Source organism: Syzygium oleosum, unplaced genomic scaffold, assembly GCF_021117445.2.
Source record: "Syzygium oleosum isolate NSW1041296 unplaced genomic scaffold, Sole_v2.1 Sole_v2.04, whole genome shotgun sequence".
In the NCBI taxonomy this organism is placed as follows: domain Eukaryota; kingdom Viridiplantae; phylum Streptophyta; class Magnoliopsida; order Myrtales; family Myrtaceae; genus Syzygium; species Syzygium oleosum.
In genome coordinates this window covers 822,924-835,542 of record NW_026607488.1, presented here as the reverse complement: position 1 = coordinate 835,542, position 12,619 = coordinate 822,924, and the positions used below count along the sequence as shown (strand labels likewise).

At 42.2% G+C, this 12,619-nt stretch overlaps 1 protein-coding gene and 1 pseudogene across 1 annotated transcript; both read right to left on the bottom strand.

Annotated features, from left to right (window-relative positions):
* Window positions 1-4,976: 4,976 nt before the first annotated feature.
* Window positions 4,977-6,892, bottom strand: LOC130137964 (disease resistance-like protein DSC1). Its single transcript, XM_056310715.1, has 2 exons — window positions 5,909-6,892; window positions 4,977-5,823 (listed from the first exon to the last, which is right to left on the bottom strand). Exons 1-2 carry the CDS (start codon window positions 6,854-6,856, stop codon window positions 5,713-5,715), a joined length of 1,059 nt encoding a protein of 352 aa, XP_056166690.1. The 5' UTR covers window positions 6,857-6,892; the 3' UTR covers window positions 4,977-5,712.
* A 141-nt stretch (window positions 6,893-7,033) lies between these two features.
* LOC115669271 (disease resistance protein RPV1-like) lies at window positions 7,034-11,109 on the bottom strand (annotated as a pseudogene).
* Between the last annotated feature and the right edge of the window lie 1,510 nt (window positions 11,110-12,619).

The following is a 12,619-nucleotide window of genomic DNA, read 5'->3' as shown; positions in this document are numbered from 1 at the left end:
GGCATCCGGCTCCTGGAGTTCAGTCTCCAGCGAACGGAGGCCTTTGTGGGACGGTCGGCCTTAATGCAGAAAGTTCGGGCGAGACGGCCGGCAATCCTGCGGAGAGTTCGGGCGAGACAGTCGGCCATCTCTAAATGGAATGTATCAGTGTAGGAGACGAGCCAACGACTAAGGATTTCCTTTATGTGCCCAGAGCAAGGAATTGATCACAAAACGCACTCTTAGGCGGAGTCTTTGAAGTGTAATATTTTTCACTTAGGTCAAAAGAGGCCCAAAAATACAGAAATAGAAAAAAAGGAAAGGAAGAGATATTTTAAGGGAAAAGTGGACGACTATAGGTGCGCATGACAATCATTCTGTGCCCGAGAACTATTTCTACTCAGAAATAATTCTTTTTGATTCTGTGCCCGGAAACAATTTCTGAGCATTTGAAGGCGTTTGGTAACTATACAAAATTTCTATTCCTAAGATAGAAAAGAACAGAAATACGTTTGGTAACTACACAAAATTTTATTTTATTAATAATATTTTAAATTGTTTAATATTTTTTTTCTTTTTTTTTTCTTTCTACCCTTCCCTTCTTTGGCTATGGCCGGCGTCGCCGCGCGGCGACCGGCCACGAGCCGTGGCGTCACGGCCCTCGCCGCCCCGCCGCCTCGCTTCACCGCCGGCCTCGCCCCGCATCAGCGACGCGACGGCGAGGTCGATTTCGGCCAGGTGGGTCGCGACAGGCGAGGCCGACTCACCGTGGGTCGCGACGGCGAGGCTCGGCCTTGCCCAGATCGGGCGAGGCCGAGCCTCGCCGTCGCGACCCACCTGCCGGCCGACCTTGCCGGGCAAGCCGCGACGGCGAGGCTCGGCCTCGCCCGATCTGGGCATGGCCGACCTCGCCATGATCGACGGCGAGCCGTCTCGCCCAAGCGGCGAGGGTCCAGCCCTCACCCTCACCCGCGAGAGCCGTGACGCCCTCGTAGGCCCTGGGCTATGGCCGGTCGCCGGCGACCGGTAGACCTGTTAAACGGGTGGGTTGGGTCGGGTTTGGGTCGGGTCATAAATGGTCCTATCCAAATTGACCCATTAACCCGTTTATAACCCATTTATTCATAGTATAAATATCTCGACCCATACACAACCCGACCCATACCCAACACATACCCGACCCGACCCATATTACTAAAACACTTTTATATTTTACCTAATCTAGGAATACTTGTTTCTTATGATTTTTTTTTAAATTATAATGCTAAAACATTTTATGCAATACAAAGTTAATGAAAAAATTTTATAATTTTTTTTAAAATTGAGGTTCTGTTTGTTTTACGAAAAATGCGACATTTCTAGAAAATATTTTCCATAAAGTCATTATCCAAGAAAATAAAAAAAAAATTAATATTTTTTTATTTTTTAAATCGAATTTTTATTTATTTATTTATTTTTAATTTTTTCTTTTTCCTTTATTTTTGGCCGATCACCGGCCGCCGTGGCCGGCGACCGACCACAAGCGAGGACGAGCTCGCCGGAGGCCGGCGAAACTCGTTCTCGCCAATCTGGCGAGGCTCCAGCCTCACCGATCTGGCGAGACTTGAGCTCACCGGACTCGGGCAACTTTTTTTTACTTCTTGTTTCTCTTCTAAAACTGTTTCTGAGCACAAATTTTTGTAAAAATGTGCCCGGGAACAAAAAGTTTACCAAACGCATTTCTGCTCTCAAATTATTTCTAGAAACAAAAGAACAGAAATTTTCACTGTTTGACACGTTACCAAACGGGCCCTATGAGGCCGAGAGCAGCGCACGGTAGGAACGAGGAAAAGAGAAAGAAAAAGAGGAGCAAAGGGAAAGCAAGGAAAGGAAGGAAAAAGAGGAAGAAGGGGGTTTCGTGTATACCCCCACCAAGTCTTTGTCAAGTCAGATCGACAAGGTATGGCAATGTCCGGTAAGAGTTCAGGCCCTTCATCCGCTTAATAAGAATAATTTTTGAAATTACAACACAATTTCAAAATTATGTAAAATTTGAACTGCGCGGTTCGATTTTTGAATTATTAAGCTAAGAGATTTAATGAATATGGTAGATAAGTCTACTGTGAGTCATGTGGTTTGACGGAAATCGATTTGGAATAACGGTTTAATCGGAGCAAAATTCTAAAGTTTCGTACTCAAGCTCCACATTGCGGGTTGCTTTGAATATCTCTTTTGGATGAGAGTGTTGTTAGTGCGTAGGAATCATTTCGTTAGCGAGTAAGCATGGTTTGGCCAATTCGTAATTGAGGTAGATTTTGAGGTTTCTTACTTATTTGATAGGATTATGAGTTCGATGATCCGAGTAACCTTCAGTGTTTGGTTTTTGGTCATTTCAGGTGCATGGTGCTATCTTTTCTACGAATCTGTAAACTCATGTCTTGAAAATGATAGAGATTCGATATATTATGAGTTATGAAATAGCATATTTGTTGCAAAAAATTTGAATTGGGCATTTACTACTTTTCAGTTATTTGTAAATGGTTTGGGCAACATTTTATGAAAGATGTTTTGAAAGGTTATACATATTTATTTGTGAATCTGGTGTACGAAATGAATTCCGAAATGGTTTGAGATGTCTTGTGAAATACATTCTATTTGATAAATTGAGTTGTGAAAGGAATTACAAAAAGGTTATATGTATTGATTTGTGAAATGCTTCATGAAATGTATTTTACTTGATAAATGGAATTAAGGAAGATTACATGATTCAATTTGTGATTTGCTTGATCTGCTTAGAAGAGATATGCGGAAATCACTGAGTTGTGGTTGCTCACCCATTCATTCGAATCTTTTTCAGGTTCTTCATCTAGCGATGAATAGTACGAGAGCGATATCGATAGGAAACTTTTGGTAGTTGAATTGTGTGTATGAATATAGATAGTTGGGTATATCTGAAATTGTAGCTAATGAGGTTTAGTTTCTTAATTTGGGAAATAATATATATTGTTAATGGATTTTAGAACTCTCGTCTCGTAACCAGATAATCTATCTTAAGATCCTTAATATGGTTTCGTATGGTTTCAATGGACTTATATTCGTGTAATCTTTGTTCACTTATCATTTTAAGTTTTTGAATTGGATTTTTTTAATACGGTATTAGAGTCAAATTCTGCCTCAAATTATTTCATTTGTAATGAGTACCCATTGCTTGTCCGTGGAGTTTTAATGCACACTTTATTTAGGAAAAATGATATTAGAAGTGACATAACTTTCGTACAATGTTCAATTTCAATGAATCACTTCAGTGCCACTTTGCAAAAAAAAAAAAGCGATCTCTTAAGTGCTATCGCCAATTTGTGATACCGTAAATGCAACGTAGACGTGACTTGCCGGAAATTCGATGTGGCAATATTTCAGCAAAAATGCCTTAAAGCCTTCACTAAACCCTAATTCAGAATTGGAGACAAATACAGCCAATTTCCCCCTCTTCTTCAAACCCTAATTCAGCTCGCCTCACCGGAGCTGGGCCCTCGCCGGCGAGCCTCCCCCCTGGCCGGACAGGCCAGGGGGGAGAAGGAAAAGAAAAAAAAATTCGAAAATAATAATAAAAATTATTAAAATATTGCCACGTGGACACCGGCCGGCGCCACGTCAGCCGACCGGCGGCCACGTCAGCGCCGGCCGGCCAAAAGGACTGAATTGGCTGGTTTGCAAAAGGTTTAGGACTGAATTGGCCAAATTGAAAGGTTTAGGACTGAATTGGCACAAATGCAATAGGTTGAGGACTGAATTGGTAATTTTCCCGAGAATAAGCTTTAACGTGAAACAGGGCCGTTTTGTACAGAAGGGCTGGCCATTGTCCACGTTGGACTTCCTTTTTTAAAAAAAAAAAAAAAGCCGCAGGAATTAAAATTTTATAAAAAAAATCAAGTAGACAAATCGCCGGAATTTGTTGCTAGAGATACTTAAGTGATCATTTTTTTATCGATGCGACATTCAAGTGACCGCTCGAAAAATTTCGGCACTGAAATAATCGCTGTACCCAAATTATAGCAGTTTTATTATCTTTTTCTCCTTTTATTTACTAGTGACTTGCTATTTATTAGTTTGAAATTTTGGATTGGTCTTTATTTCTTTGAAAACTGTCTAAGAGCATCATTTGAGGGTGAGATGAATCACAAATGTTAAAACTTGTCACAAAAATGTAATTGAGTTATAAAACATTCAAAACGTGTAATCAAATCTTAAAACTTATCAAATTAGTGTAATAAAGTTCTTCTGTTTACTCCGTCCAACTTGCCTAACGGAAAATACTGACGTAGCTTTTATTTATTTATTTTTTTCTCTTTCCTACATGACGTTGACGTGGCTAAAACATGAAATATAAGGCTAAAACGACGTTATTTTGTTCCAAACATGATTTTTTTAATACAAATTTCATTTTAATTATAATGAACAATAAGCTAATTTTAAAAAACACAAAAAAATAAACAACAAAAGATAACGGAAGGACTTAATTGTACCAATTTAAAAAGTTTTAGGACTTAATTATACTTTTTGAAAATTTGAGAACTTAATTGCACTTTCGTAATAAATTTTAGAACTTTCAGGAAATTTCTCCCAAAAATAAATAAAATAAACTAGTGAGCAAGTGGCCACCCAATGAGTGAGCTCCCCATGGTGCATTTGCACGAAAATTAAGGCTTTATTTATTTCATAAAAAATGAATGATTTAGAAAACATTCTTCCTAAAAATAATCGCTTGTATCGTTTACAAAAATAAATGAATAAAAAAATTATTTCTATTTTCCACAAAAATGTTTAGACATAAGTTGATGTCGATCATGAAAATATTTCTCATTGATAAATTATTCCAAGAGATACAAAAAATCATTTTTAGGAAAATATTTTTTAAATTATTTATTTTTCGCGAAACAAACGAAGCGTCAAAAATCAAAAGGTCTTGAGGAAAACTGAGAATCCATAACTAAGATGTTGGGAAAGGGACGATAGAAAATCTTCCCACTTCCAATGAAAGTTGCCAACAAGATTGGGCCGATTTGGAAATTCTAGTTCTTTGTTCAAAGCACTTCTTCTTTCTTGGGGTTCTCTTTCTTGGGCTTGGTCTTGATACGGGTCGACAATAAATTTTAGGAATATTGACTAGACAGGAACATCCCTGAACTTTCTTAGTGAGGGAAAGATGGAAGATTGATTACATAATCTGAGGGTCAAGAAAAACACTACAGCCAGTTTACAATCAGAGCCCCTAGAAAGAGTATTAACATAACCCCCTACCTAAATCACAAGAAAGCTAATTTTGAATCATAGTGTACTGCATTAGGAGTCTGAAAATCTTCCCTTCCTTTAGCAGCTTTGAGCACGGGAACTCATAAGGTTCATGTTCGAATTCAGAGGATCGACACTTTCGTAAATTTCCGTGTCATTTGGTTGCTTACCATGTTTGTACACCAAATGCGCCCCACAGCTTCTTAGAGTCCCCTCCGATGCCTGGAACAGTACAGTAAATTGACTGCAATGACTCGGCGATTTTGCTTCCAATCCCCACATCGTTTGCCGGGGAACGTATAAAAGCCATATATGGTCAGACTCCAACGAGGAAAAACAATCTACACAACCATAAGTTTCTTGCTTGTTGACAAACAACTGGATCTCGCATGAAATACTGGCTTCCTTCCGATTAGCTGAACCGACAATAGCACAAAAGGCCAAGCCTGCTATGTCACGGTATGATTATGAAAATACAGGAAACCTTATGAGTCCTCTCGTGCTTTGATGGGCGAACCACTTTGGGATCTTGCTTCCTGGATAAAAAATGTCAACCCGAGTCTCTCCAAGCAATCCCTGCCATGCCAAACATTTACACTTGAGACACAAACACGTGCACATAGAGAGAGAGAGAGAGAGAGAGAGAGAGAGAGAGAGAGACCTCAATTGAAAGCATATTGCAATTGCTGGAGCATTGATCCTGAATCAGCTTCTGACAGCTAGAGAAGTCAATTCGTCTGAGCCAAGGTGATTCATCTGGATTATATAGTAACACGTCTGATAAGTCCGCACATGTTTCCAGCGATTCACAACCTTTTGCATGTAAAAATGTTATGTTTGGCGGGAGAGCTAGAATCTCTCGAAGCTGCTTGCAGTGCGTCAAATAAAGCTGCTGCAACTTAGTAAATTGACTCATGCAGGTAGGAAGGCTGACAAATTTGTTCTCCGACAGATCTAAAATTGTCAACGAGGACATGCAATGAAGATTTTTCAAGAAACTAAGTTCTGATAAGCTGCATCTTTGCATTTTCAAGTTGATAACGCTCGGAAGGGCTAACGGGAGCGAGACATTGGTGCAATCACTTGATTCACACAAACATTCCGGGAACTTGCTAAGTTGTGAGCAACCATCAACAAAAATACGATCAAGTTGCTGCAGTGTATAGATGCTACAAGGAAGGTTTTTAAGGTCAGTGCAGTCTGATAGATACAACTCTTTCAGTTCGATGAGATTAGCGACAGAGGAGGGTAGTTCTTCGATGGCAGTCTCATAAAGCACAAGTTCTTTGAGACGTTTCACTTGTACAAGCATATCTGGAAACCTTGAAAGCTTTATGCAACCTCTAATAATCAGATTTTCAAGAGATCTTGAATTCAGACGGCTTGGGAAACAGCTAAGATTGCAGCAGTTCAAAAAGTTCAAATGTACGACCTTTTCAAGACGCCCAAGAGACTGATGAACCTCAACAAGATTGGTGCACTCTCGGAGATCCAAACTCTCAAGATTTGGCAGAGATGATACATCGGGAATTTCTCTCAGCAATGTACAGTGACTGAAATTAACAAACCTCAAATTTCTAAAAAGCTGCACAGTAAATGGATAACACATATAAGTAGTTTTTTCAATATCTTCACAGTTTTATCTATTACCTTGACAGAAGAGAATATTGCAAGTACATACCATAAAACACTTATGAGTCCCCTCCGATGCCTGGAACAGTACAGTAAATTGACTGCAATGACTCAGCGATTTTGCTTCCAATCCCCACATCGTTTGCCGGGGAACGTATAAAAGCCATATATGGTCAGACTCCAACGAGGAAAAACAATCTACACAACCATAAGTTTCTTGCTTGTTGACAAACAACTGGATCTCGCATGAAATACTGGCTTCCTTCCGATTAGCTGAACCGACAATAGCACAAAAGGCCAAGCCTGCTATGTCACGGTATGATTCTGAAAATACAGGAAACCTTATGAGTCCTCTCGTGCTTTGATGGGCGAACCACTTTGGGATCTTGCTTCCTGGATAAAAAATGTCAACCCGAGTCTCTCCAAGCAATCCCTGCCATGCCAAACATTTACACTTGAGACACAAACACGTGCACATAGAGAGAGAGAGAGAGAGAGAGAGAGAGCTCAATTGAAAGCATATTGCAATTGCTGGAGCATTGATCCTGAATCAGCTTCTGACAGCTAGAGAAGTCAATTCGTCTGAGCCAAGGTGATTCATCTGGATTATATAGTAACACGTCTGATAAGTCCGCACATGTTTCCAGCGATTCACAACCTTTTGCATGTAAAAATGTTATGTTTGGCGGGAGAGCTAGAATCTCTCGAAGCTGCTTGCAGTGCATCAAATAAAGCTGCTGCAACTTAGTAAATTGACTCATGCAGGTAGGAAGGCTGACAAATTTGTTCTCCGACAGATCTAAAATTGTCAACGAGGACATGCAATGAAGATTTTTCAAGAAACTAAGTTCTGATAAGCTGCATCTTTGCATTTTCAAGTTGATAACGCTCGGAAGGGCTAACGGGAGCGAGACATTGGTGCAATCACTTGATTCACACAAACATTCCGGGAACTTGCTAAGTTGTGAGCAACCATCAACAAAAATACGATCAAGTTGCTGCAGTGTATAGATGCTACAAGGAAGGTTTTTAAGGTCAGTGCAGTCTGATAGATACAACTCTTTCAGTTCGACGAGATTCACAAAAGAAGAGGGTAGTTCTTCGATGGCAGTCTCATGAAGCACAAGTGTTTTCAGACGTTTCACTGGTACAAGAATATCTGGAAACCTTGAAAGCTTTGAGCAACCTCTAAGAATCAGACTTTCAAGAGATCTTGACTTCAGACTGCTGGGAAACAGCTAAGATTGCAGCAGTTCAAAAAGTTCAAATATACGAGCTTGTCAAGACGACCAAGAGACTGATGAACCTCAACAAGATTGGAGCACTCTTGGAGATCCAGACTCTCAAGATTTGGCAATGACGATACATCGGGAATTTCACTCAGCAATGTACAGTGGCTGAAATTAACAGACCTCAAATTTCTAAATAGCTGCACAGTAAATAATGATACGCATAAGTAGTTTTTCCAAGATCTTCTCAGTTTAATTTTTCATCTTCACAGAAGAGAATATTGCAAGTACATACCTCGAATTCCTTCCCCAATATGCGGATGCTGCTTTTACTCAGGTCTAGTCGTACAAGTCTCCTGTATAGGCCTCTATTGAATGGCCCCGATGGTGGAGAGTAATCGGGCCATTCCAGCCATCTTAATTGAGCGGGAAAGTACATGGGATGACCTGAATTGTATACATTGCGAACTGAGAAAATTCTGAGCCTTCTCATGTTTCTGAAGGCTAGAGCACTAAATTTTACTTCTTCACGTGCAGCCAACTTGAGCATTATTGCTTCCACTTTATTAGTTCCCTGGCAGCACATATATGAGTAGACAATTTAAGTGCAAAGGTGTATAGGTTATGCAAGGACTTAACTAGTAACAAATAAGATTTGGTGTGCTTCAGGTGCCTTTTGTTCTTAGCTTTCAGAATTTGCTTCCACTTCAGGATTTGACACATGAGTTTTATAAACACCTCAAATAATAAAAAAAAACAAAATATTTAAGTTCCTGCAGATATTTTAATAATTTACTTTCTGGGGAGAGGTGAATAGTACAAACCTTACATCTCAGGGTGGGATATGGAAAAAGTCATTCTTATGAGACCATCAGGCCATTATATTACTTAAAAGAAAAATATTCACACACTGTTTTTAGTAGAAGGCTGAAAGTACTTTGGAAGAGGCTTTAACCCAACCAATCAGGCATTTATATTGTAAAAAACAAAAGATCATGATTCAATTTATTACCGTGCCTTCTGTTAGAACATGAAGCACATCCTCATAGGACCACAATCTGCTGCGCTTCCCAGGCTCTTTGGGAGATTCCCTACGAACAATTTCTCTTCCCATTTCTTGAATCATATCATGCATCTCCAGCTTGCCATACTCAATGGTGACGAGCGACTTATCTATAAGAACAGCAAATCCACTATCTGGGTAGAGATCACAGCTCTCCAAGATTTTTCTCACATAACTTATACTCTCTCCCTTGAAGAAACATGCGATGTCAAGAAAAATGTCCTTCTCATAATCATCTAGACCATCAAAGCTCATTCTCAGAACACTGAAGATTTCTCCATTGAAAACTTTCTTCAATTTATCTAATCCGCTTTTCCATTCAAGTAAGCTTCTACCTCGAAGAAAAGAACCCAAAATTCTAATAGCTAATGGAAGTCCTTTGGTGTAATAAACTACACTATATGAAAGCTCTTCATAATCTGGAGGAGGAGAAAATTTCTGAAAAACAATTGAACTGAAGAGCATACGAGCCGTTGAATAATCTAATGGTTGAACCTTGTAAATACTTGCTACACCATGAGCAGCCAGTAAATGCTCATCTCTAGTTGTTATGATGATTCTACTTCCACAACCAAACCAATCAAGTCCTCCAACTAGTGTTTCCAATTGGATCAACTGGTTCACATCGTCCAGGACAATGAGGACCTTTTTTTTTGCAAAGTCTACTCTTTGTCATGCTCATACCCCTGTGGACATTGCCAAGCTTCAGACCATCATCCCACATTACCTCAGAAATAAGTGCCTCTTGAAGATGAAGTAGGCCACCGCCTGCGAATTTCTCGTAAGTTTCTCTAACATTGGGAAGAAAGCCGCAACACTCAAATTTGTCTGCAAAAGCATTGTAAGTAGCTTTGGCGATAGTCGTCTTCCCTATTCCTCCAAATCCGCAAATTCCGACCATGCGAACTTCATTCGATTCCATGTCTAGCAGAGTACGCATACGGTCCACATGCGAGTCCATGGCAACCACGTTTTCAGGAACATGTAACTGCTTGCGATTCAGCTGAGCCCATACTCGTTCGACAATGCTCTGAATGACATTAGACTCGCGCCTGGTAGATTCAAAGACATTTGATACAAGGGGTCAATATCTCAAGCACTATAGACCAGATTAAATTCAGTTCCTAGCAATTGACATCTAAAACAGAAATGGGCTTGTAGAGGGACGTGGTCCACCTGCATGTTTACATACTCAACGCATGACTTGCTTGTCATAAAAATCAATTAGCTTGAATTGATCTCCTTCCCATTTTATGCATAAGGATTACCATGAATCTATTGCCAACAGTAAGCATACTCAGAAAGGAGTGAATGATAGATAGGCTTACTCGTCAACCAAATGCCAGCCAGAGAGGTTAGCTGCTTCAGTCAGTGCTTCTCTCCACCTCTCCACCTTCTCCGAATCGCCGCCCTTCGACTTCAACCTCTCCTCGTGTTTGATCAGGGCTTGCCCGTACCTCCCCCTCTGCCTCCTCACCTCCGACGGATCCACCTTGTAGAACACCGGCCACACGATCTGCCCCATCGGATCCCCGCACTCCACGATCCTCACCAGCTCGTCCAAGCACCAGCCAGAGGACGCGTAGTCCTCCGAGAACACGACGATGGAGATCCTCGACTCCCCGATGGCTCCGAGGATCGCCGGCGCGATCTCCTCGCCCTTCCGGAGCTCCTCGTCGTCCATGAACGCGGCGATCCCTCGCTGGTCCAGCGCCGCGTAGAGGTGGCCGGTGAAGCCGCTGCGCGTGTCCTCGCCGCGGAAGCTCAGGAACACGTCGTATCGGTACGGAGGGCTGAGCTTCCCCCGAGAACCCCGCCTCGTCTCCTCGGCCTCCCGGAGCGTTTCCTCTTCCATGAACTCGGCGCTGGACCTCAGCAACACTCTGTTTCTATCTGGATGGCCGAAGTCCCAAGGTATCGGGCGAGCGGCGCTGCTCCGCCGACGTTCTCCTTCCATCTCCAGAACAGCAACCTGACTGGGAATTGCCTCTGGCCTGTGGGACTCTGAAACCAGGACTGAGGCCCCGTTTCGTTCAGCATTCCCAATGCTCATTTGGCCTCTAAAGTCCCTTGGCCAAATGCAAATGGCGTTTGGCAATTTTTTTTACTCACTTTTGGGAAATGCAATTGCATTTGGAATGCTCCCCAAGGGACCTTTGGCCAATGCACCTCTGAAGGTGCTTTGGGAAGTTGCATTTTCGGAATGCAACTTGCACTATTCATCGACACTGTTCATCTTTCATAAATCGAGGTCCGCGCCGCCGCCGCCGCCCGAGGGCTAGCCCGACTCGGCGACCACCGCCCGGGTCGTGCGACCCGCGATCGCCGCCTGGGTCGCTGGACTCTCGGCGTCGCTTGGGTCGCGCGACCTAAACGCTTCGCCCGGGTCGCGCGACCTGTGCGACCGCCCGAGGTCCCGGCGACCCAAAGGCATGGCCGCTGTGGTCGCGCGACTCCCCGTGGTGGTCGCCGGAGGGTCAGGCACTACCGCGGGACCGCCGCCCTGGGTCGCCGAACCCGGGCGGCCGCCCGGGTCGCGCGAGCTGTGTGACCGCTCGAGGTCCGGCGACCCAGGCGGTGGTCGCCGGCGACCAGATCTGGCCGGAGGCGGTGTAGCTCCACCGGAGCTTTTTAAAAATAAAATAAAATAGCAAAAGTCATTTAGCCCAAGTTGATTTTTTATAAAACACTTACCAAACGCTACTTGCATTTCGGAAAACCCCTTTAGCCCAAAGGTATTTGCATTCCCCCAAATGCATTCCCCCAAAGTCGAACCAAACGGACCCTGAACGTATTTGTTGGGTTACTGAGGAAAGCAACTTTGAAAACTGCATTAGAAAGCAAGAAATGCCGTTTGGTGTGAAAATACGTTCAAAAAGTGTTTGGGTGACCAAATTTAAGCATCTTCTTTTTTATTTCTTTTAATTGGTTTGAAATTAGAAAAAATAATGACCGCAACTTTTTAAGATTTTAATGCTGACGGCGTGGCCTTCGACCTCGTGGCCTTTGACGAGGGCTCAAGCCTCGGTGGGTGAGCGAGGCATGACCTTGCCGAATCTAGTGAGGTCATGCCTCTCCCGTGGCCGGCGAGAGCGAGCCTTGCTAGCGCAGCATGAGACCGCCCTCACAACCATTTGGCTACATAGGTCAGCCAATATCCACGTGAGCAATATTCTATCAAAATTAACTAAAAAAATTGAATTGTCATAAAGACAAAATGTTTATGACTGAATTGACACCAAAAAAAGATTTATGACTAAATTGGCACCAATGCAATAGGTTTATAATTTTTCTGACATTTTTCTCTAGGAAATTGCCAAGTTAGTTATTAGGTGAAATTGCCCCATCATCTTTTTGACATTTCGGCTTTTTAAGTTCATAGCATTTTCACGGGTTATGCTGAACTTTATACCTGGAGGATGATGGTGTTAACACTTGCTAATGAATA

Coding starts and splice junctions, on each gene's coding strand:
- LOC130137964 (XM_056310715.1), bottom strand. CDS start 6,856: ATGTGTTATCCATTTACTGTGCAGCTTTTTAGAAATTTGAGGTTTGTT. Junction 5,824..5,908: donor GCAATATGCTTTCAATTGAG/GTCTCTCTCTCT, acceptor TTGGCATGGCAG/GGATTGCTTGGAGAGACTCG.